Source organism: Phasianus colchicus, chromosome 7 (genome assembly GCF_987193195.1).
Source record: "Phasianus colchicus chromosome 7, bPhaCol1.hap1.1, whole genome shotgun sequence".
Classification (NCBI taxonomy): domain Eukaryota; kingdom Metazoa; phylum Chordata; class Aves; order Galliformes; family Phasianidae; genus Phasianus; species Phasianus colchicus.
Window position 1 is genome coordinate 14661700 of NC_143442.1, and position 23140 is coordinate 14684839.

The 23140-nt window shown below is 52.9% G+C and overlaps 3 protein-coding genes across 8 annotated transcripts in view; 2 read left to right on the forward strand and 1 right to left on the reverse strand.

The window, feature by feature from the left end:
* The window catches only part of USP37 (ubiquitin specific peptidase 37), a 29385-nt gene extending 27035 nt beyond the window's left edge, over positions 1-2350 (reverse strand). The window contains exons 1-2 of the mRNA XM_031590512.2: positions 2237-2350; positions 1802-1993 (exon numbers count right to left, since the gene is read on the reverse strand). Of these exons, the coding sequence (XP_031446372.1) occupies positions 1802-1957 (156 nt within the window). The 5' untranslated portion in view covers positions 1958-1993; positions 2237-2350. The remainder of the gene's footprint in view (positions 1-1801; positions 1994-2236) is intronic.
* Positions 2351-2438: 88 nt separating this feature from the next.
* On the forward strand, positions 2439-13358 carry CNOT9 (CCR4-NOT transcription complex subunit 9). 2 transcript variants are annotated; one of them, XM_031590524.2, is made up of 8 exons: positions 2439-2588; positions 6102-6281; positions 7514-7629; positions 8361-8470; positions 9167-9276; positions 10189-10287; positions 12210-12301; positions 12948-13358. In XM_031590524.2, the coding sequence occupies exons 1-8, from the start codon at positions 2565-2567 to the stop codon at positions 13114-13116; spliced, it is 900 nt and encodes a 299-aa protein (XP_031446384.1). In that variant the 5' UTR covers positions 2439-2564; the 3' UTR covers positions 13117-13358. The 2 variants fall into 2 exon arrangements, with proteins under 2 accessions (XP_031446384.1, XP_089999914.1); XM_090143788.1 differs by lacking the exon at positions 2439-2588 and adding an exon at positions 2842-2902.
* Positions 13359-15429: 2071 nt separating this feature from the next.
* On the forward strand, positions 15430-23120 carry PLCD4 (phospholipase C delta 4). Of its 5 annotated transcripts, none has more exons than XM_090143797.1 (16): positions 15430-15539; positions 17177-17228; positions 17355-17513; positions 18009-18237; positions 18465-18594; positions 18745-18976; positions 19270-19471; positions 19732-19876; positions 20316-20468; positions 20610-20750; positions 20848-21004; positions 21361-21477; positions 21749-21927; positions 22028-22163; positions 22238-22387; positions 22486-23120. In XM_090143797.1, the coding sequence occupies exons 2-16, from the start codon at positions 17204-17206 to the stop codon at positions 22590-22592; spliced, it is 2262 nt and encodes a 753-aa protein (XP_089999923.1). In that variant the 5' UTR covers positions 15430-15539; positions 17177-17203; the 3' UTR covers positions 22593-23120. The 5 variants fall into 5 exon arrangements, with proteins under 5 accessions (XP_089999923.1, XP_089999924.1, XP_089999926.1 ...); XM_090143798.1 differs by having other exon boundaries at positions 17180-17228; XM_090143800.1 differs by having other exon boundaries at positions 15473-15539; positions 17177-17248.
* Positions 23121-23140: the final 20 nt, after the last annotated feature.

A 23140-nucleotide genomic window follows, 5' to 3' on the forward strand; every position in this document is an offset into this window, starting at 1 on the left:
ACTACATTGCAAGCTGAAACCATATCCAAGGCTATTGGGCACTGCAGAGCAAGAGGCTGCCCATCAGATTGGAGCCTCCTCCTAAAGCTGCACCACCTGTGTATTACCACACAGCTGATCCAAATAATGAAATCCAATTAACAGGCATGAACAGCAATCATAAGGCAACCTCAGTTTCACTATACAATTGTTTTGTCCCCTTCAAACTGTACTCAAGCTTAGAACAAAAATTGATTCCTTTACAAAGTGCTCATTCATGAGATTTCTTTCTCCCCTACATATTGGAAAACAGGCTCCAAGTTTTTCATTCTCTCTTAAAACAGAGGTCAACACACATAGATTACAGATATTCTGGCATCTCAGTGCAACACAATGTATTTCAATTCAAAATGCTCACATGAGAGGACTCCAAGCACAGTCTCTGTGTACCTCTTACCAAAGAGTTCGTGTTAGCACCTCGGGAGGTGAAAATAAGTGACGTTTCACATAATCTGTATTTCGTATCTAGCAAACTCATCAAAACATCAAATAACAGCAACAGAAATATAACCCAGGATCCACCTGAATGTTCCGTTACAGCAAAGCAAAGAAGTGGGGAAACTGCCCACAACTTCTCAGAACAACTTGCCGGGGAAAAAAGCAAGCAAACAAGAGAATTGTACTTGTAAAGCAGAATTACCCAGTATTTGGCACACCTGTAATGAGGGCATTGAGACTGGGACCAGCTGGCACAGGTGCACAAGGGGCAGCGCACTCCCCCTGCTGCCAGCACCTGTGCTACCTCACCATGAGCAGACCAGAGAGCAACTCCAGCTGGAAAATAACTGTTGGCCTAATGAAACTAGTTGCTCTAAAGCTTGGGCTGCTTGTTTCCCTTCTTTGCTGTGCCCCTAGATGCAGAGCACCACACTTTCCTGTCCATCAGACTTGCTGTTTGGCCCCCTCCAAGTGAAAACCCTTCTCAAAGCTCCCGCAGATCCGAAGAGTGCCAGAGCCAGAGAAGAGACAGGAGTAAAGCCTGTCCCTGCAGGCATAGACAGCTGCTGGGCAGGCTCACCCTCCCACAGGGCCACAGCTCCAGGCACTACAGTGCCACAGAAAAACTCATCCTGGCAGAACAGAGCACACACAAGAGCTTTGGGAAAGCACAAGGGGAATAAGGGACTGCAGCACCGTGGTCAAACACTGGGATACCACCAAAAGCACAGTCACAGCACTGCGTGTGGCAAGGTGGGCAGGTCTTGACATTATCAAGTCCACAGGCACAGTGGTATGAAGTAATCAAAACACACGCCTCTCTTACACCCCAATTCCAATACAATACACAGGCTTTCAGGTTCTTTGCTGAGACTTCTCAGCTTGCTAAGGGAGCAAAACCTGGTATTCCAAATGCAATGCGTTCTCTTTTTCATTAAGTTTGCAGGCAGAAACAAACGGATCAGAGTTTGTGATACACCACAGTCAGAAAACAGCTGTGATGTAAGAACACAGAGGCAGCACTGCTACAAACCAAACTGATCTGAAAGTTGCTAAATGATACGGATTCTTTTAAAAAGCAAGGAAAGATCTCAACATCACCTCCAGGCTGCACACCTATCCTAACAAAAAGGTACTCCAAAAAAACAAGACGTGAGTCACACAGCTCTACACCTGCTGCTCGGCCCTTCCCATCCAGCGGGTGCCGTAACTCCACACCTGAATAACTCGAGGCAGGGCTACAACCGGGGGATGGCGCTCAGGGAGGAGGCAGAAGAGTGGCGACACCCGACAGTCGGGAAGGGCACGGCCCAGCTGCACCCACCTGGAAGGTCTTGGGGATGCCCCCCACGTTGTAGTGGACCACCAGGCTGACTTTGTTGTCCTTCTCCACGATCTCGAAGCTGCCCTCCTTCCACTTGGTGATGCCGGTCTGCATGCTGCGCATCCGCACGGGGCCGTGCACTTTCAGCGGGGCCATGGCGGGGCCTCACCGCAGCCGGCACCGCCTCGGAACCTGCGGGAAAGAGACGGCGTGCAGCGCGGCGGGCACCCACCTCCAACGGGGCCGCGGCCTTCCCCGGAGACGCGCTGGAAGCGAGCGGGGCCGGGCGCCGCGTCTGGGGAGGGGGGGGAAGGAGTGCGGCCCGAGGCGGTTCTGCGGGGCGAGGCGGCCCCTCCGGAAGCTGCGGCCGCCACCGCGCGTCCCCGCCCGCCGGGAGAGGCCCCGCTCCGAAGGAAGGGTGGCGGCTCCCGGTACCTGCGGCCCGCGGAGGGGCGCGGCGGCGGATGGCGGGAACCGGCTCCCCGCGCGACGCACGGCACGCAGGCGCGCGCGCCCCGCTGACGTCAGCGCCGCTGCGCCTTTCCCGGCACGCCCCGCACGCGCACACGCTCCACGGCGGCGCTCTCGCCCCTTTTCCTCCCGCCGCCGCGCAGGCGCCGTTAAGAGAACGGCCCGCTCCCCGCCGCCGGCTGCGCGCATGCGCACCTCGCCCTCCCCGAGGCCGCGTCCCCTTCCCGGCGCCCCGCGCGGCGCTGCCTCTATGGCGGCGGGCTCCTGAGCGCGGCCCGGCGGCACCGGCACCATGCACAGCCTGGCCACGGCCGCGGTGAGCCGGCAGCACCGGGGGTTCGGGGGCCCGCTCGGTGGTCGAGCTCCTCGTTTCGTTCTCAGGAGACGGCGGGCGGGCGCGGGCCGGGGGGAGGCAGGCAGGCAGACAGGCAGGCTGGCAGGCCGGCAGGCCCGAGCGTCCCTCGGGGAACCGGCGCTGCTGGGGCGGGGTTGGGGCGCGGGCTGGGTGGGCGGCGGGCGCCCTTTGGCCTTTCGGCTCCCCGAGCGGCGCTCGTTGCGGGCGGGGCGCTTGGCAGAGGCGCGGGGCGAGCGGGTCGCTGCGGGCGGCGGGTGGCCGCGATGCCGCCCGGCGTAAGGAGCGCGAATGGCCGCAGCGGGAGCTGAGCGGGCTCCTGAGCCTTCCTCCCCGCGAATGCTTTTGATGGGGTTTGAAGCGCTGCTTTCTGAAGCGCGGGCGGGAACGCGAGCTCGTGCTGCTTTTAATCAGCATTTACTTCTTGAGAGTGGTGTACTGTGGCGGGGCGATGGCGTGGGCTGTGGGTGCCCCATCCCTGCGGGCGCTGCGGGTCAGGCTGGAGAGGGCTGAGCGCTGATGGAGCTGTGGGTGGCCTTTAAAGGTTCCTTCCGACCCGAAGGCTCTCTAATTCCAGAACAGCCGTCAAAATGCACGAGGTGCTGTTACGGTTGCTGTTAATCTGAGTGCCACCCATCCTTCTGTAAGAGGATTTTTCTTTGAAGGCAGTTTTAACGATGTAATCGAAGTCAGGATTAGAAGTCAGCTTTACTTTGGGGCTCGTCTGAGTGTGTATTTAATTTGTCACAATCCGTGCTGCCTGGTGGATCTGTATTGAAACGTTTCTTACTACGATCGGTGCGCTGTAGGCTGAATGAGAGAAGGAGGGGCATTCGTGTCTGCAGAAGTCCTTGGGAGTTGTGTTAACAAAGGTAAATAATGCTGCTCTGAGTGGGACGGTGAGTGGGCTGAGGAGCTCCTGGAGGCTTTGTGAGCACCTCGTGATGAAGCTGTTGTAAGCAGGAGCATCGCTGTTCTCCCTGCAGTGCTGGTGGCAGAGCTGGCACTTTGCCTTCAGGTCTGAAGGCAGCGTTAGATGCTGAAGACTGGAGAATAAACTAAGAAAAAAAATACAGTTTTACTGTAGCTGTAGGTAGCAGTAAGGCACGGGAAATCCAGATTGAACTAGTGAATTCACTGATAGTTAAGTTCAAAGTTCGTGTTGGTGTTCTCTGAGTTGCTGATCAACTAAAATTTCTTTAAAAGCATGTGTATCTAATTGGGCAGCATTCTGCATTGGTGGTTGGCTGTTTCTTCAGCATGCCTAGCAGCTGCTGCTCACTAGGGGAGAAAGCCAGTTGCCTTTCTCCAGGTTGTTCGGCTGTTGCAGGGGATGTGATCAGCAGGGATGTCTGAGGTAGCACCTGTTCTTGTCAGTGGTGTGGAGGTGGCACAGTCCTGTGGTGTGAGACGCTGCTGGGAGCTCCTGCTTTCTCTTTGTGCAGAGGAAGGCCTGCTTGGTAGGGTGCTGCCTCAGAGTGTGCAGAAGTTGTGTGTAGCCCTTGGGGTTCCCCACAGTTTTAGGTCTGGGAAGAGGGGAAGCAACAACAAAATAGAAAATGAGGAGGAAATGCGGCTTTCGATTTCAGCTAGAATGTTTACTGAGCAACTGTAGAGCCTGTGACCAGTAACTGGTTCTCACTAAGACTGATAGTGGGCATCATAAACTTAATTGTCTGGAAAATCTGCTTAGTGCTCTCTAGGGATCATAGACACATGATTGTGCTTTTAAAGGGTCGATGTATTTAAGCTTACAGGAACTGGAACTTAGAATGAGTGAAAAATAGATGGAAGCTTTAGATAACACAATTATAACAACATTACTGCTGCACTGCTTGTCACTCTGCCATCCCAAATGAAAAAAAATGAGCTCAGTCTGTTCACCTTCTCTCTCCCAGCTCTGGTATCACATTGGAACTGTGTTCCTTGTACAGAAAATTGTTAGGTTTATTGTTTCAGTATGAGGTTCTGGGGGAAAAAATGAAATAAGATAGGGTAGACAAGAAGAGAAAAAGGGGATAGGAGGGAAGGTGAGCAGATACAAGGTATTAGAGGCTTGAGACGTAGGGATTGGTAACAGCACATCAGATTATATTGTAGCCTAACTTACATAGAGAAAGAGATTACAAATTACAACTTCAATCCACTGTAAATCCCACAGGGTTTTTTAGGACGTGATTATGAATGTAATTTGTGTATATATAATGATTATGAATATAATGCGGATAGCTGAGCAAGGAAACTGCTGTAGCAATAGAGAGGGAAGGCTCTGGGGGTGTGTCCCAAAGACAGGGTCTCCCTCCAGAGCAATGCAGCTCTGGGAACTTCATTTTGGATCCAGTTGCTGTCAGTTCCTGAACTCTTTTGTGTTCAGTAAGGAGCTGCTGCTAGCAGCACTGCTGGCAGTGCAGGACATGAAGCACTCACTTTAATGCATAAGTTTGCCTCCAAATTGTTGGTCTGAATCACCACACTGTCTGTGTAGGAGGCCTGCTTGCAACCTGAGTGCTTGATGTGCCAGCAGTGGCGTGAGACAGGCTTTCATTGCAAAGTTTGTTCCTTGCCATTTCCATAGAAACTGTTACAGTGCCACTTGCTTGCTATCCCTTTCTTCTCAGCCCTCCCTAATTTTGTTTTTTGCCCAGAAAACTTGTTGGCCTTGATGTTGTTCTTCCCCTCATGTTCCTAGAAAGGCAGAAGAGAAATTGTGCGTTTCTCCCAAGCAGTAGAAAGTGTCTTAACCACGAATGCACATCTGCCCTTCTCAGGGTTGTTTGTTTTTGAATAGGAACTTCTGCACAAAAAGAGTCTTGAAACATTTCCTTTTAACTCCATGCAGCTAAAGGAGATACCTGGGATGAATTGGAGGAGTCTGTAACACCAGTGTTAAATTACTGGCTGTGTTTTTTGTCTGCCCCACAGTGTTGTGTTGACGTTGGTGTAGTGAGAATTTTTCTGTTATTTGTATGAACATTTTTCTCATGTTCATTGAAGCCTGTCAATGGGATTCATTGAGTATCCTGGTTGTTTTTGGAGAGAAAAAGGCAGCATCTGCATTACTTGGTTGGGATTTGTGGGATCTTGCATCTGAAGCATGAAGTCAATGCAGGCAGAATGGGTGATAGGTGGCTAAAGTATGTGTGGCCTCCCCAGGAGCTCTGCTGACACAGATGGGCAGCAGCACAGCTCTTTTGTCACCAAATGAAGTTGTAAGGAAATGGTTGGCGGGCAAATTAAAGGAGACTGCCCTAATAAGTCAGGCCAGAAAGTGAAACATCTGTGTTTCAGATAGGTGAAGTAGTAAGCTTAATCTAAGGGATCGTCCATATCCACAGCTTCTTAATGCAGCTTTAGTCCCTCCCTCCCCCAGCCACTTCCTCGAGCCCTTTTTTTGCTTTGCCTTTGAGGCTGTGAAAAGCATTTGGATGGCACTTGGCTGAAGTAGCTGTGACTGAAGATTTCTTGTCTCCTTCCCAGCCTGTGCCTACAGCGCTGGCTCAGGTGGACCGCGAGAAGATCTACCAGTGGATCAACGAGCTGTCCAGCCCTGAGACGAGGGAGAATGCACTGCTGGAGCTGAGCAAGAAGCGCGAGTCTGTGCCTGACCTTGCCCCCATGCTGTGGCACTCTTTTGGCACGATTGCGGCACTCCTTCAGGTGGGTAGGGCAGAGCTCAATTTTGTTCTGTGGCACAGCACTGCTACATTGCAGAGATCTGTGTGTCCATGGGGTGAATCTGGGGAGGCAATGATAGCATCCCTTCGTGCCATTTCTGTGTGTATGATGTCTGCTGGATCATGTGGTGAAGGGAACCACACGTGGAGGGCATTTCTAGTGTTTCCCATTAATCATCACTTGCAAGGTGATGTTCTTAGAGAGTAGGCCCTAAGATTGTTGATGAGATAGCTTATACAGCTTAAAGAGGAGCAGGCAAGTTCTTCTGTGTATGAACTTCCTATAGACAACGTTCAGAACTACAGTAGTTTTACTCCTAAGATCTCTGTTTTGTGTTGTGGAGTTTTTTTCTTTATTTTCCCATGAGTTTGAGTACTACCTGCTCAGAGACATGGTTTAGCGGAGGGTTGTTAGTTAGGGTAGTATGGTTAGGTCATGGTTGGATTTGATCTTTAAGGTCTTTTCCAACCCGAGTGATTCTATGATTCTACTTGGTCAAAAGGTTGCCATTACAGAAAGCCCTCATCGGGGCAGCATGGAAGTGGTACTCCAGAGTACCTTGCAAAGAAAACTACCTGCATTTTTGATCAGAGTGGCTCAGCTGACCTCCGGGTAAACTACAGCTGATGTCTGCCCATCTCTGCTGAATCTAGTAATTTCATTTGGGGAAGGAAAGAAAATTGTGCAGGATAGGTGATGCTAGACTGTGAAAACAGGGTGGCCCTGAAACAAGTGAAGAAAATCATAAGGGAGCCATAGCTGGAAGCAGATGGCTTTCTGAATTGGATTTCTCACTTTCAGCTGCTTCCCCTTTGTTGAGTTAGAAGAGTACTAGCAGCAATGGTACGAAGGAAATGGGTGTGCTCTGCCTTTAGGCACGGGAACAGCATTCCTCCTTGCTCTGGAAGTTCAAAACAAAGTAATCCCCACATCCACAAAGTGCCAGGAAACCAAATGAGCCCTTTTTTGAGGGGGGAGCTAAAATTAAAGTTTGTCTGTATCTGTGTGACTCCTTGTTGAACTCATTCTGGCATAACTCTGCCATTTGCTTTGCAGCATGGTGTCAGCCATGTAACTTGAGAGTGGTGCTTAGTGAAAGCAGACTAAAATCTCATGGCACCATAGTTTCTTGCTGGGCAAATGCTCTTGTGCAGCTTGCTGTTTTTTTTTTTTTTTTTCCTCCTTTAACTTTTCTTCACTTATTACTTTTTTAGGAAATTGTAAATATTTATCCATCAATCAATCCTCCAACCTTGACTGCCCATCAGTCCAACAGAGTCTGCAATGCTTTAGCTCTGTTACAGTGTGTTGCATCTCATCCTGAAACAAGGTGAGTGTTTCCAAGTATGAAAGTTTTCTGGACTATTGATGTTGACAGTTCTGCCATTCTGTTTGATTCTGGAAGCATGTAAATTCCTTTCTGCTCTTTTACCAAGAGAAGTGGAAAAATAGGCAGAGCTGAAAAATAGGCAACTGACTGCTGCTTTCACTTGTTTGCCTGAGTTACCAGGATGACAGTTTTATTGTGGTCCTGAATGCTTTGCATTCCTTTAATCATCCCTTGAATCATCCTGCAAATTCCCAAAATATTGGGTTGTGACAGATTCTAGAAGCTCACCCAGAGACAAGGCTGCCTTTGTGCTGAGTGTTACATGCAGGATCCTTGTTTTAATGAGCCTACAGTTATTTAGACCAGCTGCCCAAAGAATGGAATGAGCTGGACTGCCTTTCCAAGAGACTGTGGCAAAAGGAGCAAAAGCAAAGCCACACCTGCAACCTGCAGCCACTGCCTGACTTCCAAGTTTTCTCAGTCTGTCTTGCACATGTCAGCAAGGAAAAAGATGGTGTTAGTTCAGCCCAAATCAGTAGTTAATGCACAAACATGGCCCCGTGCAGAATTAATTTCATACTTTACCATCAGAGAATGAACTGCTACCCAATTTTGAGGAGCAGCAGCAGCAATGTTGTCTGTCAGGAGTAGTCTGAAGCTGTGCATGATAGTTCTGGTTTGTGTGCTCACTTTGTTTTCCTTGTCTCTTGTGGGTGTTCTCTGTCCTACAGGTCAGCATTTTTGGCAGCTCACATCCCTCTCTTCCTGTACCCCTTCTTGCACACAGTTAGCAAGACACGTCCATTTGAGTACCTGCGGCTCACAAGCCTTGGAGTGATTGGTAAGCAGGAAGACTAAAGCAGAGCACTGGTTTCCTAGCGAACTGGCTGTTAAAGCTGTGGGTATAGAAACCTGCACAACTTAAGTCAGATCTGGGATAGGAAGTGAAATTTTTCCATTGATAAGAAAACCTTGAAGTCTAGGTCTGTTGCCAAAAATTTCCTTGCTGTTAGAACAAGTATCTGCAATTTTGAAGTGCCTTCATCCTTAGCACAGCTAACTAGAGACTGGGATGGGAGGGTGCACATTGAGCTTTCTTTGGCTTTTTCTCGTTGTCTTGGGTATATTTGCCCCATCATCCACTTTTTTTCCTCTTTTCTGCCCAGAGTGTGTTTCTCTCAATGCACACACAGAGTGTCTTGAAATAGGTTTCTTCTTCTGAGAGGCTTCTGTTGAGTGGCTGAGTCACTTGGAGGTTGTGTTACCACCAGGGGGAGAGCCAAGAATGTATCCCCTTTCTGAAAAACAACCAGCCTCCAAAGCCAGCTCGATTACTTTTATGCTGCCAAAATGATATCTTCTCCACATGCTGCAGCATATTTAGGATGGGAGTTGCTCTGTCAATCATTCATATCTAATGATTCCTGGCAGGACACAGTACAGACCATCTTTGATAAGCAAGGGGTTTTTGTTGTTGTTTTTTTTTTTTAAACAATTTATCACTTATTAAATTCGCTTTTTGTTTTTTTCTTTCAAGGAGCCTTGGTGAAAACTGATGAGCAAGAAGTGATAAACTTCTTATTAACAACAGAAATTATCCCCCTGTGCTTACGCATTATGGAGTCTGGCAGTGAACTCTCCAAGACGGTACCTGTTGTTTTTCTTAAGAGTTTCTGTTGTTTATATCCAACTGACCAGGCACTCTGTAACCTGCAGAGTTGGCTGATATCCTGTTGCAAACGGTGAGGCAGCTCTTGGTGGTGTTTTACCTCCTCAAAATACAAACTGAGCTGAGTGTTCCTTGAGCATGGCAGCTTTGCTAGGAGAGATCATGTCTGCTTTCGGCTCCTGGTCTGCTTTGTAGTTCAGCAGAGTAACCTTCAGTCCTGAGCTGGATTAATTTTCCTTTTGTCTGAGAGAACAAATGCTGTAACTACTCAGTGCTCAGGTTGAGCAACAGCTGGTGGTGATGATTATAGAGATGTTCATCACACTGGACCAGTTGGTGACCCGATTTGATCAGCGCTGCTTTCCACCACGAGTTCAGATCTGTGGTTGGATGACCCAGGTAGGCCGGCCACAGGTTTCAGTCTGTGTCCTTCTCTAGTGAAGCCTGGTGACATACCTGACCAGGGCTCTTCCAGGAAGTCACATGTCTGGTCATGAATCAGTAATACTTGAGATGAAAACTGAAACCAGCTTGCTGTGTACACAGCCGGGCCAAGGGCTAGCTGCTTTTCTGTGTGACCAGAGCAGTGTGGCCATAATTTGAGGCTGTCCTGAGCAGCCTCATGATAATTGCTACTTCATGCAGCCTTCATCCAGTCATCTGGTATGCAGTGCTTTGTATCTATCGTTCTTCCTTAGCCAAAGATGCCAACCATTGTGCAGTATCCTGTATTTCATTTTGGTTTTAAACTTTTAAAATCAAGTACGGCATTTTCTGAAAGGCCTTTCAGCTCTGGGACTGCATGAAAAGAACACAGCAGAAAGACTGTTCTTTCTGGGGATAGATGAGTTGTTTTACATGTTCTCTTTTCTGCTTTCTTCCTATTCTAGGTTGCTACATTTATTCTTCAGAAAATCCTTCTGGATGACACAGGGCTGGCATACATCTGTCAAACATATGAGCGGTTTTCCCATGTTGCCATGATACTGGTAAGATTGTTTCTTCTGCTTTAGCAAAACAAATAGTTACATATATGCCCTAGCAGTTAACTTCTTCGGCAGCTATTGTACTGCTCTCTGGCTGGAGCACAGGGTGAGATGGACAAGCAGTTCTTCGGCTAATTGCTTGTAGCTCTGTAGCTCTCTGCTCCTGCTTGTTTTGTTTATAGTTCTGGTTTGCCTGTTAAGAGAACAGATATTAGTTGTAATATATGAAGTTCTCAAGGTAAATCAGGTAAACATCTCCAGAGAATAAGAAGGGGGTGAATTGGTCTAATTTTATGTAAAGGTGGTGACACCCCACTTGTGGATTTGCTTTCCCTGTTTGTCTCCCACAGCAGGTTAGAGGAATATAAGAGGCTGAACAAAGGAGTAAGAGCAGAGCAAGCATGTATGATACTTGCCCTTCTAACAGCCTTCCAGCTGCCAGCTATTTTTTGGTTTTGGATTTCCAGGACCAGCTGTGGATTTTCTATGCAGTAACCCCAAGTATTTGTCCAGTCCCCCTCTTGAACTGCATATACAGTGTCTTTTACCAAGGATTTGCACAGGTTTCCTGTTTGCTGCCTGGAAGGCCAACCCCAGTTTGTTTTGAACCCGGTTCCTACTAATTTTTTCATATGATTTTAGATCTTGTGTTAGAATGCACAGAGAGCAGACAGTTTGTTCATTCCTTTTTGTCCCCTGTGAAGGAGAGCTGTAGGTATCCTTATTTTGTTCATCCCAAGAGTAATAGCCCTAGTGGATTATTTCCTTCAGCTTGCTAAAAGAGAAATATGTGTCTGCTCTGGAACAGCCATTACCCCACTTTTGTGAGTGTTTGCTTTGTACAGAGCCAATCTCAAGAGATGAAAATGCAGCATTAAGTTAAGCACTTTGTAGTCCTGGTTCTGTGCCTAAATTTTGATGCTTTCATTGGGAATATTTATTAGTACATCTGTTTTCCCAAACTAACTCCTAACTCGCACGTGAACAGCGAAATATGAATGCTTCTGAGCTGTCCAAAATATCCCATGTGATACGACTTCTGCAGTTGTGGATGGGATCAGCTTTGGCTGAAAGTACATCCAGCTCAGAGGCAAGCAATTAGAAACAGAAGCCCTGAAGTAGGGGGGGGAGAAGGAGACCACGGAAGAATCTATGGCTGGGAAGGGTATGAACACAGACGGACGTGGATGTGAAGGTATGTTAGCATGGAAGAAATTCTGTTTGTGGTGTATTCCCACAACAGATTGAAACACTGACATGATAAAGATAAAAATGTTCATAAGACATTTGTTCTATATTTCAAAAATAGGGATAATGTACTCCTGTCTCCTGAGGGTACTGGGTTGCTTCCTAGTCTGCTGATAAATGTGCAAGATGCTCTGCACGTATTAGAAGCTTTTAGGAGGGCAAGTTAATAATTCCTGTTCAGGAGCTGTCAGAGGAGCTCTCTGACCTTATTTTGAAGAAATCTTGGTATCCAGGGGATAGCTAAGAACAGGAAGCTTCCAAAAGGGCAGATGAGGCAGCCCCCACTAATTGCTAACTGACTAAAAATCCAAACACAGGTGAATTTAGCTAATGGGGAAAATGGTTAGTGCTAGTCGGTGTGGTTTCGTGGGGAAAAAACTTGCTGGGCAAATCTGATTTGACTCCTAATCATGACTCAGGGCAGGTGTGTGAAGACATCTGTAGTGTTCACTAGGCTGGGTGTGTTCAGGGCTGCAGCCACGTGCAAAGTCCTACGCACTGTGAGAAAAAGATGCACACTGTCAGGCAAGGAGCTGGGCTCCATGTGGGGCTGTCCAGCTGAAAGGTAGTGGGCTCTGTTGGGTGGGAGGCCAGGGTGATTTAATGGTCTTTCCCAGTCTTTGCTAATCGTGAAACTGCTCAAACACTAACTGCTGGCACTGGCCTTTGTCACACAGGGTAAAATGGTCCTGCAGCTCTCCAAGGAGCCGTCAGCACGGCTGCTCAAACACGTTGTCCGCTGTTACCTTCGCCTTTCTGATAACCCCAGGTAAACATTTAAGGAGTTTGGGCCGGGGCTTCTCCTGTCTGCTTGCAAGTACAGCTCTTCTTGCCAGTGCCCACCTGGAGTCAAGGTTCCTTATCTGCCCTTAAAACAGCTAATTATGAAAAATACTGTGGGTTTTTTGTTTTATTTTTTTTATTTCGCTAGCTCCAGGAGCTTGTATGGTATGTGGTAGAAACAGTGCTTTGGAGCTTGGTCAGATTCAAGCAGGTTACAGCTGCCTGAGTTCAAACGTTGCTTGGACTGGGTATGAGAGGAGGACTGAGCTGGAAAGTGTGCTATGCTCTCCCTCTTCTGCATCATGTGAGCTGTTAGCAGTAAATCGATGAAATTCAGCATGAATGCTGAATTTCAAATTTCCTCAGCTGCAGCAGCTCTACCCAAAGCTGCTGAGTGAGTATTTGTTGTCTGCCTCTTCTGGCTTTGTGCTGCTATTAGCTGATGGGCATTAGGACAGGCACAGGGGTTTGCTCGGTGAGATCTTGAGGGATGGGAGCCATGCTGGTCAGCAGAGCACCATGTGCTCAGTGATTTCCTTGGCTGGCCTGGCATTGTGTTCCCAGTGGGATTTGCTCCCCCCTTGCCCCTGTGAGTTTATTTGTTGGGCCCTGTTTCTTGTCTCTTGATGTAGGGCACGTGAAGCTCTCAGACAGTGCCTTCCTGACCAACTGAAGGACACCACCTTTGCCCAGGTCCTCAAGGATGACACCACCACAAAGCGCTGGTTGGCTCAGCTCGTCAAGAACCTGCAGGAGGGTCAGGTCACTGACCCACGGGGCATCCCCCTTCCTCCGCAATGACTGCTGGGGGGGGTGGGAGATCGGGGAAGAAACAGCTCAGGTTTACAAAGAACTAGGAACAGATGACCTCTTCTGTAACAAACTGGGCATGCCAGCTGACTTTCAGTCTGCCAGCTTGTCGGACCATTCCACCCAGCCAAAGGCTGCTGTGTAGCAATGCAGCATGCCTCTGGGGATCACAACACCAGCAGATACTGATATCACAGCTTAAAAAGAATCAATAAAAACAATCTGTAAAGATCCCCATCTCTCCAGGAGGCTTGGCTGGCGTCTATCCCTGCATCAACAGGCAGAGGATTGTACAGACATCCACTCGTCCAGCTAGCTCAGACTTCATGCAAATAGTGTGTGACAATGGGTGTGTGCCACAACCCTCCAGTTCCTTGTCACTTCTTGTTTACCATCTGCTTAGATGAGTGAGCTGAGTAAAAGCTGATCTAGTTGTTTTATTCCCTGTACAGACTGCTGCTCAGCTGCAGGTAGCCTGGGGACAGCTTTCTTCCTTGCAGGCACATCCTTGCTGTTCATCCATCCGGCTAGCACAGCAGGCTTCTCTTTTCCTTTCCTTTGGCACAAAGGCAGCAGCTGGAGCTGGGCGCTGTAGTGCTTGCCCCATGAGAAGGGGTAGATTACTTGCAATGAACCTGTGTGTCATCAGCTTGGTTCTCAGGGTTCTGGGGGGAGGAGAAGACAGCAAGCCTGTGGTTCCTGTGCTGTAAATAGTGCACTGCTCCTGCAGCTATTGACGCAGTGCTAGCCAGCAGCTGAGGGTTGCTGCATGCTGGCCACTGATTTAGCAGAGCTCTTGCCCAGCAGAGCTGCTGCCTGGCTTGCCAGTGATCAGCAAGCCACCACTACCAGTCCCCTACTGCAGGACAGCAGGGAGCTGCATCCTGCAGGCTCCAGGTACACCGGCTCCCCTCTCCCCCGCTGCCTGCCAGGCACCTCAGTCCTGATCACATGCCTCCCAGCTCAGCTTTACCATCCGAGTGCATCCATTTCAGCTTTCAAACCTGCCTTGGCGTCTGTCTCAACCCCCCTGCAATTAAACTGTCTGGACTGGCAGTCACTTACCTGCCTTCCCTGTGTGGAGGGGTGGTGTGGCCCTGGCAGGGCGGGCTCTGGGAGGCAGCTATGAAGCTCTGGGGCTGTGCTGCGGCAGCCAGCTTTGCTGGCGCTTGGCTGCAGGCAAGCCTGGGCAGCCGCTCATCCCCCTCTGGCAGCCTATTTTGCTGATAATCTGCAGTGTTGTGCCAACAGTGTCTTAAATCCCATCTGGTTTCCCCTCCCTCTTCCCATTTCAGCCTTTGCATAACGAGGGCAGAGCCTGGCCTCTTCCTTGCCCTTGGGTCCCATTTTATAGCCGTTGACGCCTTTTTTTCCCCTTCTCCTAACCCTGACCTTGACAGAGTGTGAAAACGCTTCTGTTTTTGTAAGTAAGTTCAGGTTAATAAATAATAAAACCCCAGTCAGCACAGATTGCTCCTGGCCTGGTCTCTTGGGAGGGCAGCGGGGCATGGAGGTTGTTGTGGGTGAGAGAAAGGAGGGCTGTGCCAGCTCCTCACTGCCCTTCTCTGGGTGCTCGTTGCCTTCTCTGAGGGCAGCTGGCTGTCACCAAGCTGCTGGAAGTCTCACAATCTCTTCAAGAAGGTAACGTGGCTGGGATGCTGAAGCCAGGGTGTGGGGCAAGGGCTGCTGCTGGGTCCCCCTTTACAGAGTGTGTTTGCAGCCGCTCCCTTGCACACACTGTCACCCTTATTGTGGTGTTAGAGCCTCTGCTGCTGGGCCGGGCAGGGAAGGAGATGCGTAAGGCTGGTGGCCCAGGCCAGGCTGAGGGTGCAGCAGGTCCCTGCTGGCCCTGCTGTACCCAGAAATGGCAGCTTTATGCTGTGCTGCCACCCGGCTCCATTCTTCCCATGCAGGCGGGCATCGCCACGAGGTTTGCTCCCAGCGTTGCAGCCCTTGCACTAAAATCTGCCCGCCGTGCAAGGGAGAGGGTTGTGCTGGGACTACAGGGTTCCGTGCCCTGACAGTTTTGCTGCCACTCTGGGGCTAATCCAAGGGCTTGGGGTGCCTAAGGGTGGGGGTCGGGATGCGCTGGGTCTCCCTGTGCCCCCCGACTCAGTCCGGGGCTGGGGACGGACGGGCTAGCCTGCAGCCGGACCCCCGTCCAGGGCCCTGCAGCCTCCCCGCCTCCCGGAGCGGCGAACGCGGCGGCGTGACCTTAATCCGGGCCGACCTTGAGGGAGCGCGGCTGAGGGGCCGGGGCCGTGCGGGGCGCGGGGCGTGCGGGGGCCGTGGGGGCGGGTTCGGCGCTCCGCCGCTGCCAAGGGGCGGGCAGCCCGGGCAGCCCCGGCCCCGTGCGGCCGCAGTCGGAGGAGCACCGGCGGTACGGCGCGGCACGGAGCGGCACCGGAGAGCTGGTACGGGGCTGGGCCGTCCTCGGAACGGGGGGCAATAGGGGCTGCGGGGCGGGTGAGCTGCGGGGCTGGGGGGACGAGTGCCGGCTTGTTCTTCTGCTGGGGATTAGGTGTAACCCCAAGTCCTGAGCCCTGCACCCCTGGTGCGGTGCTGTCCCCGTCCCTTGGGTGGCATTTAATTCTTCTGGATGACAGCTGGGGTGCTCATGCCGCTGTCCCCCCGCCATGCGCGGGGACTGACACCTCCGGACGCTGGAGCGCGGCCGCCCGCCGCCCCACGCCGCTGGCCGGGAGGGGAGAAGCGGCCCTGGCAGGAGGCAGTAGCTCTGCGGGAAGCTCTCGGGTCGGATTTCCAGTCGGAGAGCTCTGGCTCCAGCCCCTGGCTCCTTTCCCTCTCTCCTCGACAGAGGAGCAAGAGTCAAAGCCGAGCTCTGCACGGCAAGGGGTCCTCGAGGGCAACGGGTGTGCTGGGGAGGATGGAGAGCCGCGGTCCTGCTCTGCAATCACAGGGTCTCATCTGCGGTGGGAGAGGTTTGCTGCGGTGTGTGTGAGGCAGCCCCTGCTGCCCTGGTTGCAGATGGGCTGCACACCTTTGGGCCGTGCCTCCCTGCGCATCTCTCTGGCACAAAGTAGGGGCTGACACTGTGGGATATTCATTTAGTCCAAAACCCCAACTCTGCTGCTGGCCCAGCAGCCAGCAAGCAGCCCCCTGCACACTGCCCGCATTACCTGTGTGACCGAGCGCTGAGCTCAGCCCTGTTGGTGGCACCAAGCCGGTTCCTGTCCCGGTGTCTCCTCAGCCTTGACACCTCCCCTTCACCCCGGCTTCCCAGAAACATGCCTGGCTCCATCCAGACCCTGTGCTCACACAGGTCTGGCAGCTGGGCTTGGCAGCTGCCTGCACGCTGACGGCACCCGCTATTCCCAGCCCCACAGTGCTGGTGCTGTGCTGAGTCAGGGGCCTGGGGTACAGCCAGACCCTGTGCCCCTCGCCCTGGGTGGGACCCCAGCCTGTGACAGGGCTTCCCCTGCACCCACATCCCTGCCCGCCAGCTGCGCTATCTGGTCCTTGAGGGCTGCTCAAGCATCCGGATGATGAGCACATCCAGCAATTTATCTCTGGTCTAATTAAAGTCTTAACAGCCTCATCAAGGACTTATTGTCAGTCTGGTTGCATTTATAGCCCCTCATGTCCCTGCTCGCTCCAGCAGTGCTGATGTTCTGCTCTCATCCCCAGGGCCCCACAGTGCTGGGGTACCATGGGTCACTGACCCAGCCTCCTCACTACTACCTCCAAATATGGTGCAAGGCTGTCCCCCAGCTCTAGGGCTCTCCCGGGCTCCGTGTTTTGCCAGCTTCCAGGGTGAGGGAGAGCTCAGATCCCCTCCCAGCTCTGAGGCTGCTCTCACAAGTTTTTCCATTTTCCCCCCACACCTTTCAAGCTCTGGCTTCCCGGCAACACAATTAATATTTCATAAGAACAACGGGACGAACTTGACACTTAACAAGAGGGTGAGCCAGCAGGAGGCACAGGCAGGTGTGCTCACACTAGGGCACACACATACATCACCCGCAGGTGCTGGGAACAGACCCCTCAGCAGTGGGTAGGCCTGCTCCCCAGCACTCTCTTCCTTCCCCAGCAGTGCCAACACGGAGGAGGCAGAGCCATGGCATCGCTGCTGTGCAACGCCCGTGAGTGTCCCAGCAGAGGGGTGCGTGCGGCAGGGCGCTGGGTGGAGTCCGTTCCTCCTCCATCCTGGGTCCCAGAGGCTGGAGGGAGTGAGGTCCCCCTGGCCATGCTGCCCACTCTGCCCCCAGGCATCCAGCTCACAGAAACACTGGAGAAGATGCAGCAAGGGACACTGATGCGTAAAGTCAAATCCAAGAGCTGGAAGAAGCAGAGGTACTTCAAGCTGCAGGATGACTGCATGACCATCTGGTACCAGTCCAAGAGGACGGGCAAAATTGAGTCTGCTTGTGAGTACGAGCTGTGGTGTGTTGTCCGTTAGTAGGATTCAGAATGAACAGCAGGGTTAAAGTATGAAGATCCTTGAAACTGTGCTTGCAGAGATTACTGAGATTCAAGAGAGGCTCTGTTTGTGTCAGACTCTTCTCATCCACGTCTCTCTGGATGAGTAGGTGGATGGGTAGTTCAGTGGGTGAGCACGGGGATGGGTGGAGGAATGAATGGAAGGATGGATTAATAGCTCCATGGATGGATGGGTGGATGGATGGATAGATCGATAGATGAGTAGCTCCACTGGTAGGTGGGTGGGTGGATGGATGGATGGATGGATGGATGGATGGATGGATGGATGGATGGATGGATGAATAGGTCCATGAGTGGGTGTGTGGACAGTTGGATGGCTGAGCAGAAGAAGAGATGGTTGGAAGGACAGATGCCTGTGGGCAGTGCCCCCTGCCCTGCGGTCCTTGTCCCCCACAGACAGACCTCCTCTCCCTCTGCCCCAGTCTCCATCAGCGATGTGGAGACAGTGCGGGAAGGGCACCAGTCAGAGGTGTTGCAGAGCCTGGCTGAGGAGTTCCCCCCCGAGCGCTGCTTCACCATTGTTTTCTACGGGCGTCGGGGCAATCTGGACCTCATCGCTGGCACAGAGGAAGAGGCGCAGTGCTGGGTCCAGGGCCTGCGCCAGCTCATTGAAGTGGCCACCAGCATGGACCAGAGGGAGAGAATAGACCAATATCCTTCCAATGGGCGCTGCACTGCCCTTCACATTCTGTCCTGCCCCACTCCCTGCTCCCCCAAGCCCTGCATCTCCAGCCTTGTCCTAGCATGTAATTTTATGTGTATCACCATCTGCATCAGGGGAGGGGAGCCTACACCAAAAGTAAAAGATCTGATGCTCCCCCACTCCAGCTCTCTTATCCAAGGCCCTTTCCCTTAACATCTGTCCTGGTTTCTTGCACATGGATTCGTGACTGGTTCCAGAAAGCTGACAAGAACAAGGACGGGCGCATGAACTTCAAGGAGGTGCAGCGTCTCCTGAAGATGATGAATGTAGACATGAATGAGGACCATGCCCTGCGACTCTTCCAGGTAAGCACCACACCTGAGGGCAGGATGGGCTGGAGCTGGCTGCACGTTTCTTCCCTTCCTTCCTCCCTTCCTTGTGCCTTCCACTGGCAGTGGTGACCCATTGTGGGCTGGGCACCCTACACTGTTGATGCTGAGTGAGCTTCCTTGCAGGCTGCCGACAAGTCAGAGTCAGGGACACTGGAAGGGGAAGAGTTTGTGCTCTTCTACAAAGCCCTCACAGAGCGCAAAGAGGTGCAGAGCCTCTTCCAGGAGTTCTCTGAGGACGGGAAGAAGCTGACGCTTCTGGAGCTGGTGGATTTCCTGCGGCAGGAGCAGCTGGAGGAGGAGGGCACGGAGGAGCTCGCTATGGAGCTCATTGACAAATATGAGCCCTCAGAGACAGGTGAGAGCCTGGAAAATAGCTGTGCTCTGCACTGGAGAGAGGGCTGGGCATAGGCAAAGGGCTCACTGCTGATCTGAGTGCGGTTCTCCCTTTGTTTGGTCCGTTCTTCTGAAAGAGTTTGGCCAGCCATGGTGTGCAAGCTTTGGCTTTGGGGCCCACATCCCCAGGGCCACCTCCATTGTTCCTAATGCTCCGGCCTAACCCTGGATGCCAGGAGCTACTAGCAGTCTCATTTGCTCCTACCCTGTGCTCCTCCTCCCTGACTTTGGTTGAGCCTCATGGTCTGCTCACAGCCAGGGCTCGCCACGCGCTGAGTGCTGATGGGTTCCTCATGTACCTCTGCTCCCCGGAGGGCTCCATCTTCAATTCTCAGCACCGGGCTCTGTGGCAGGACATGACCCAACCTCTCTGCCACTACTTCATCTCCTCCTCTCACAACACCTACCTGATAGAGGACCAGATCCGGGGTCAGAGCAGCATTGAAGGCTACATCAGGTAATGGGCTGCTCCCTCCCTCTTGCCCTCAGCACCACCAGTGGCATGGCTGTGCCCAGGAGGAGGGTCCCTTTTGGAGATGCTAAGCCCAATTTTTCCTTTCCTGAATCCATCCATTCTTCCCTCCCTCCGTCCATCCCTAGATGTGTATCCTCACCCTGGCACATATCCCCTGATGCTGCAGGGGTGATACCACAGCCAGAGGGAGGGCTGGGGGCTGGTGCCCTGGCTGAGGTACTGGGATGACTGCCCACCCATAGGGCTCTGAAACGGGGCTGCCGCTGCCTGGAGGTGGATTGCTGGGACGGGCCGAATGGGGAGCCCATAGTGTACCACGGCCACACCTTCACCTCCAAGATCCCCTTCAGGGAGGTGGTGAGCACCCTGGGGAAGTACGCCTTCCAGGTAGGGCACTGGGTGGCCCTCAGTGCAGTTGGGGTGAGGGGCAGTGATGGGGCAGTGGTGGTGAGGATGATGGCTGTGTCCACACCCTGGGAACAGCACTGATCTGCAGCCCTGTGCTGTGCTATACAGGATCTGAGAGCTGATCTGATGGAGTGCAGGGGTGAGAGGGAGTGAAGGAGGGTCCTAGGGGCACTGAGGTGGTGGAGGGGGGTGAGTGAAAGTCTCAGGGGGATCCAAGGGCATGGTGAGCTCCTTTCTGGTACTGAGCATGCATCTGAGAGCTGGCAGCTGTGCCCACCTCACCAAAGCTGAGCTCTAGCCATGCAGCTGAGCTGTGCTGTCCCTCGCAGCCCCACAGAGGTCGCTGCTGTTGCCCTGTCCCCTCACACCTCTGCTCACCTCAGTGCCAGGGGGGACAGAAGCACCCATTGCTCCCCAGGCTTCCGACTTCCCAGTAATCCTGTCCCTGGAGAACCACTGCAGCATGGAGCAGCAGGAGGTGCTGGCCCAGCAGCTGAAGGACATTCTGGGGGAGCAGCTCCTCACCGCCACCACCGACGGGCGCGTCCCCACCCAGCTCCCATCCCCAGAGGTAAGGGGCGGAGCAGGGTGAGGAGGTGGCTCTGCTGTCTCCCACCATCTTCCCTGAGCAGCAGGGACAGCGCAGTGTCATAAGGAGGAGAGGGGAGCTCAGCATCCCAGGGTCCACACCTCTCTATCCCTGACCCCACAGGAGCTGAAACACAAGATCCTGCTGAAGGGGAAGAAGATCGGACGGCTGGAGGATACGCTGGATGGCCCAGGGGATGAGGCACCCGATGTGTCTGATGACGACAATGGGGCAGAGGCAGAGGAGGAGAAGCGGAGGATGAAGGTGGGTGACCTGGGATGGGGACTCTCTGCACCCTGAGGGGTTCCCCACTTGCTCCATCCTGGGGAGCTGGTGGTGCTGACACAGCTCTGCCTTACAGAAGGACAGGGAGAGCCTGGCACAGGCGTTGTCTGACTGCGTTGTCTACTGCAAGAATGTGTCCTTCCGGGGTTTCCAGGAGGCCCGCAACCACTCCCGGCCTTCTGAAATCTCCTCCCTCTCTGAGGCGAAGGCCAGGAAGCTCATCCGGGATGCAGGTGAGGTGGAAGGGGCAGCAGTGTGTGGAGAGTGGACTATGGCGGAAGGCGGGTGTGTTCTGGGTGTAGGGCAAGAGCACTCAAACATGGGGATTCCTTCTGGTTTGGAGAAAGTGGGCCATAAGTGGGGTACTTGGGGCTGGCAGGGAAGTTGGGTTTTGTTGGGTTAGATAGTGAGGCAGGAGACCTGCGCTACTTGGAGGGGAGAGGGGGGAGAATAGGTGGGCGGAGGGAGGGATGGATGAAGAGAAGGGTGGAGGAATGGGTTGAGGGATGGCCAGTGGAGGGATAGATGGTTGGCCAGGCAATGCACGTGGCTGGGCAGACCAAAGGATGACCACATGCTCCATCCCTAGGGAATGAGTTTGTCCGGCACAACACCTGGCAGCTGACACGCATCTACCCCAGTGGGATGCGGACAGACTCCTCCAATTACAGCCCCCAGGAGATGTGGAACGCAGGATGTCAGATTGGTATGGGATGTGTAAATCAGGGCTCTGGGCTGGGGAGGTGCCCTGGGTCCCACGTGAAGTAGCACCATCAGTGGCATTGGTGCCAACTGGTGCCAGCTCTGGCTGTATCTCTTGCCCTGGCCCAGGGACACCTGACATCAGTGCCTTGTCCCCTGTGTGTCCTTGCATCTCTGGCTATGGGGACAGGATGGTTCTTGCCTACAAAGCAAGGCGTGGGGTCTCCAAGTTGCCCTGTGCCATGCTGAACCAATTCCTGGCCACCTTCCCCCAGTGGCCCTGAACTTCCAAACAGCTGGCATGGAGATGGACCTGTGTGATGGGCTGTTCAGCCAGAATGGCCACTGTGGCTACGTGCTTAAACCACCCTTCATGAGAGATGAAGGGACCCTCTTCAATCCCAATGATCCCAGCACCTGGCAGGGCACTGGCCCTGTCACCTTGACAATCCAGGTATGGGCTGAGGAGGGATGCTGGGGAGCGGCGTCAGTGTGCTGGGGCTCTGCCTGTCCCAGCTGGGCAGAGAGCCATCCTGCATGTTCCTTCTGCACAGGTGATTAGTGGACAGCAGCTGCCCAAAGTGGCCAACACGAAGGATGGAGCCATCATTGACCCCCTGGTACGCGTGGAGATCCATGGGGTGCCTGCAGACCAGGCACACCAGGAGACCAAGTACATTGAGAACAATGGTGAGCCTGCGTTACAGGGACCTGCTGTGCCTGTCCTGCCCTGTCACCCACAAGTGCCTGCTCTCCCTTACCAGGGTTTAACCCCCACTGGGACGAGACCCTTCAGTTCCAGCTTCACGTGCCCCAGCTGGCCCTTGTCCGCTTTGTGGTGGAGGATTATGACAAGACCTCCAGGAACGATTTTGTGGGACAGTTCACCCTGGCCTTTGCCAATATCAAACCTGGTGAGTGATCGCTGCAGTTACGCAGGGAGATGCTGAGGGGTTCGGTTAGGTGCTAGGGAGTGGGGTGATCAGCCACGGCCTTGCTGTCCCCTCTGCAGGATACCGCCACATCCATCTCCTCTCCAAGGATGGCACCAGCATCCCGCCCTCTTCGCTCTTTGTCCACATCCGCATCACTGAGCCGCCTGGCCCTGAGCAAGACTGAACCCACAGTGCCAGCGGGACCTGGATAGAAGCCATAGGGCTGACCTGGTTTTGGCCCCGTGCAGTTGTGGCCACAGAGCCGACCATGCCACCCTGTAGTCAAATCTGTTTGTGTAGTCTCTGTGTTATTGTTGCTGCTGTGTCCCCTTTGCAGTGGCCTCTGGGGGTTGAGAAAAGGCAGTGATGTCTCCATGCCAGGTTTGGGATGCTGCCTACTGCCCTCCCTTCCCAGGCACTTGTATGGGGTATGCTGGTGTGTGTCCCTCCATGTACGGCTGGACGTGGCCACAAAGAGGAAGAGAGCTGGAGCATGGGGCTGGTCCCCAAAGCCAAGGGAGCAAGGCTGGAGCAGAGCAAGCTTCAGGCAGAGCTGGGAGAGGAGCCAGAACTTACTGCCCCCTGACCCACAGAGCCAGTCAGAGCCCCTGGCCTACACAGCCACAGTGGTGCTCCTGCCCAGTGCCATGTTACTTACCCTTGCTGTGTCATTTCTATGTAAGCAATCTAATAAATTGTTCAGTGAGAGGCAGCAAGCAGTCTGGGTACAGT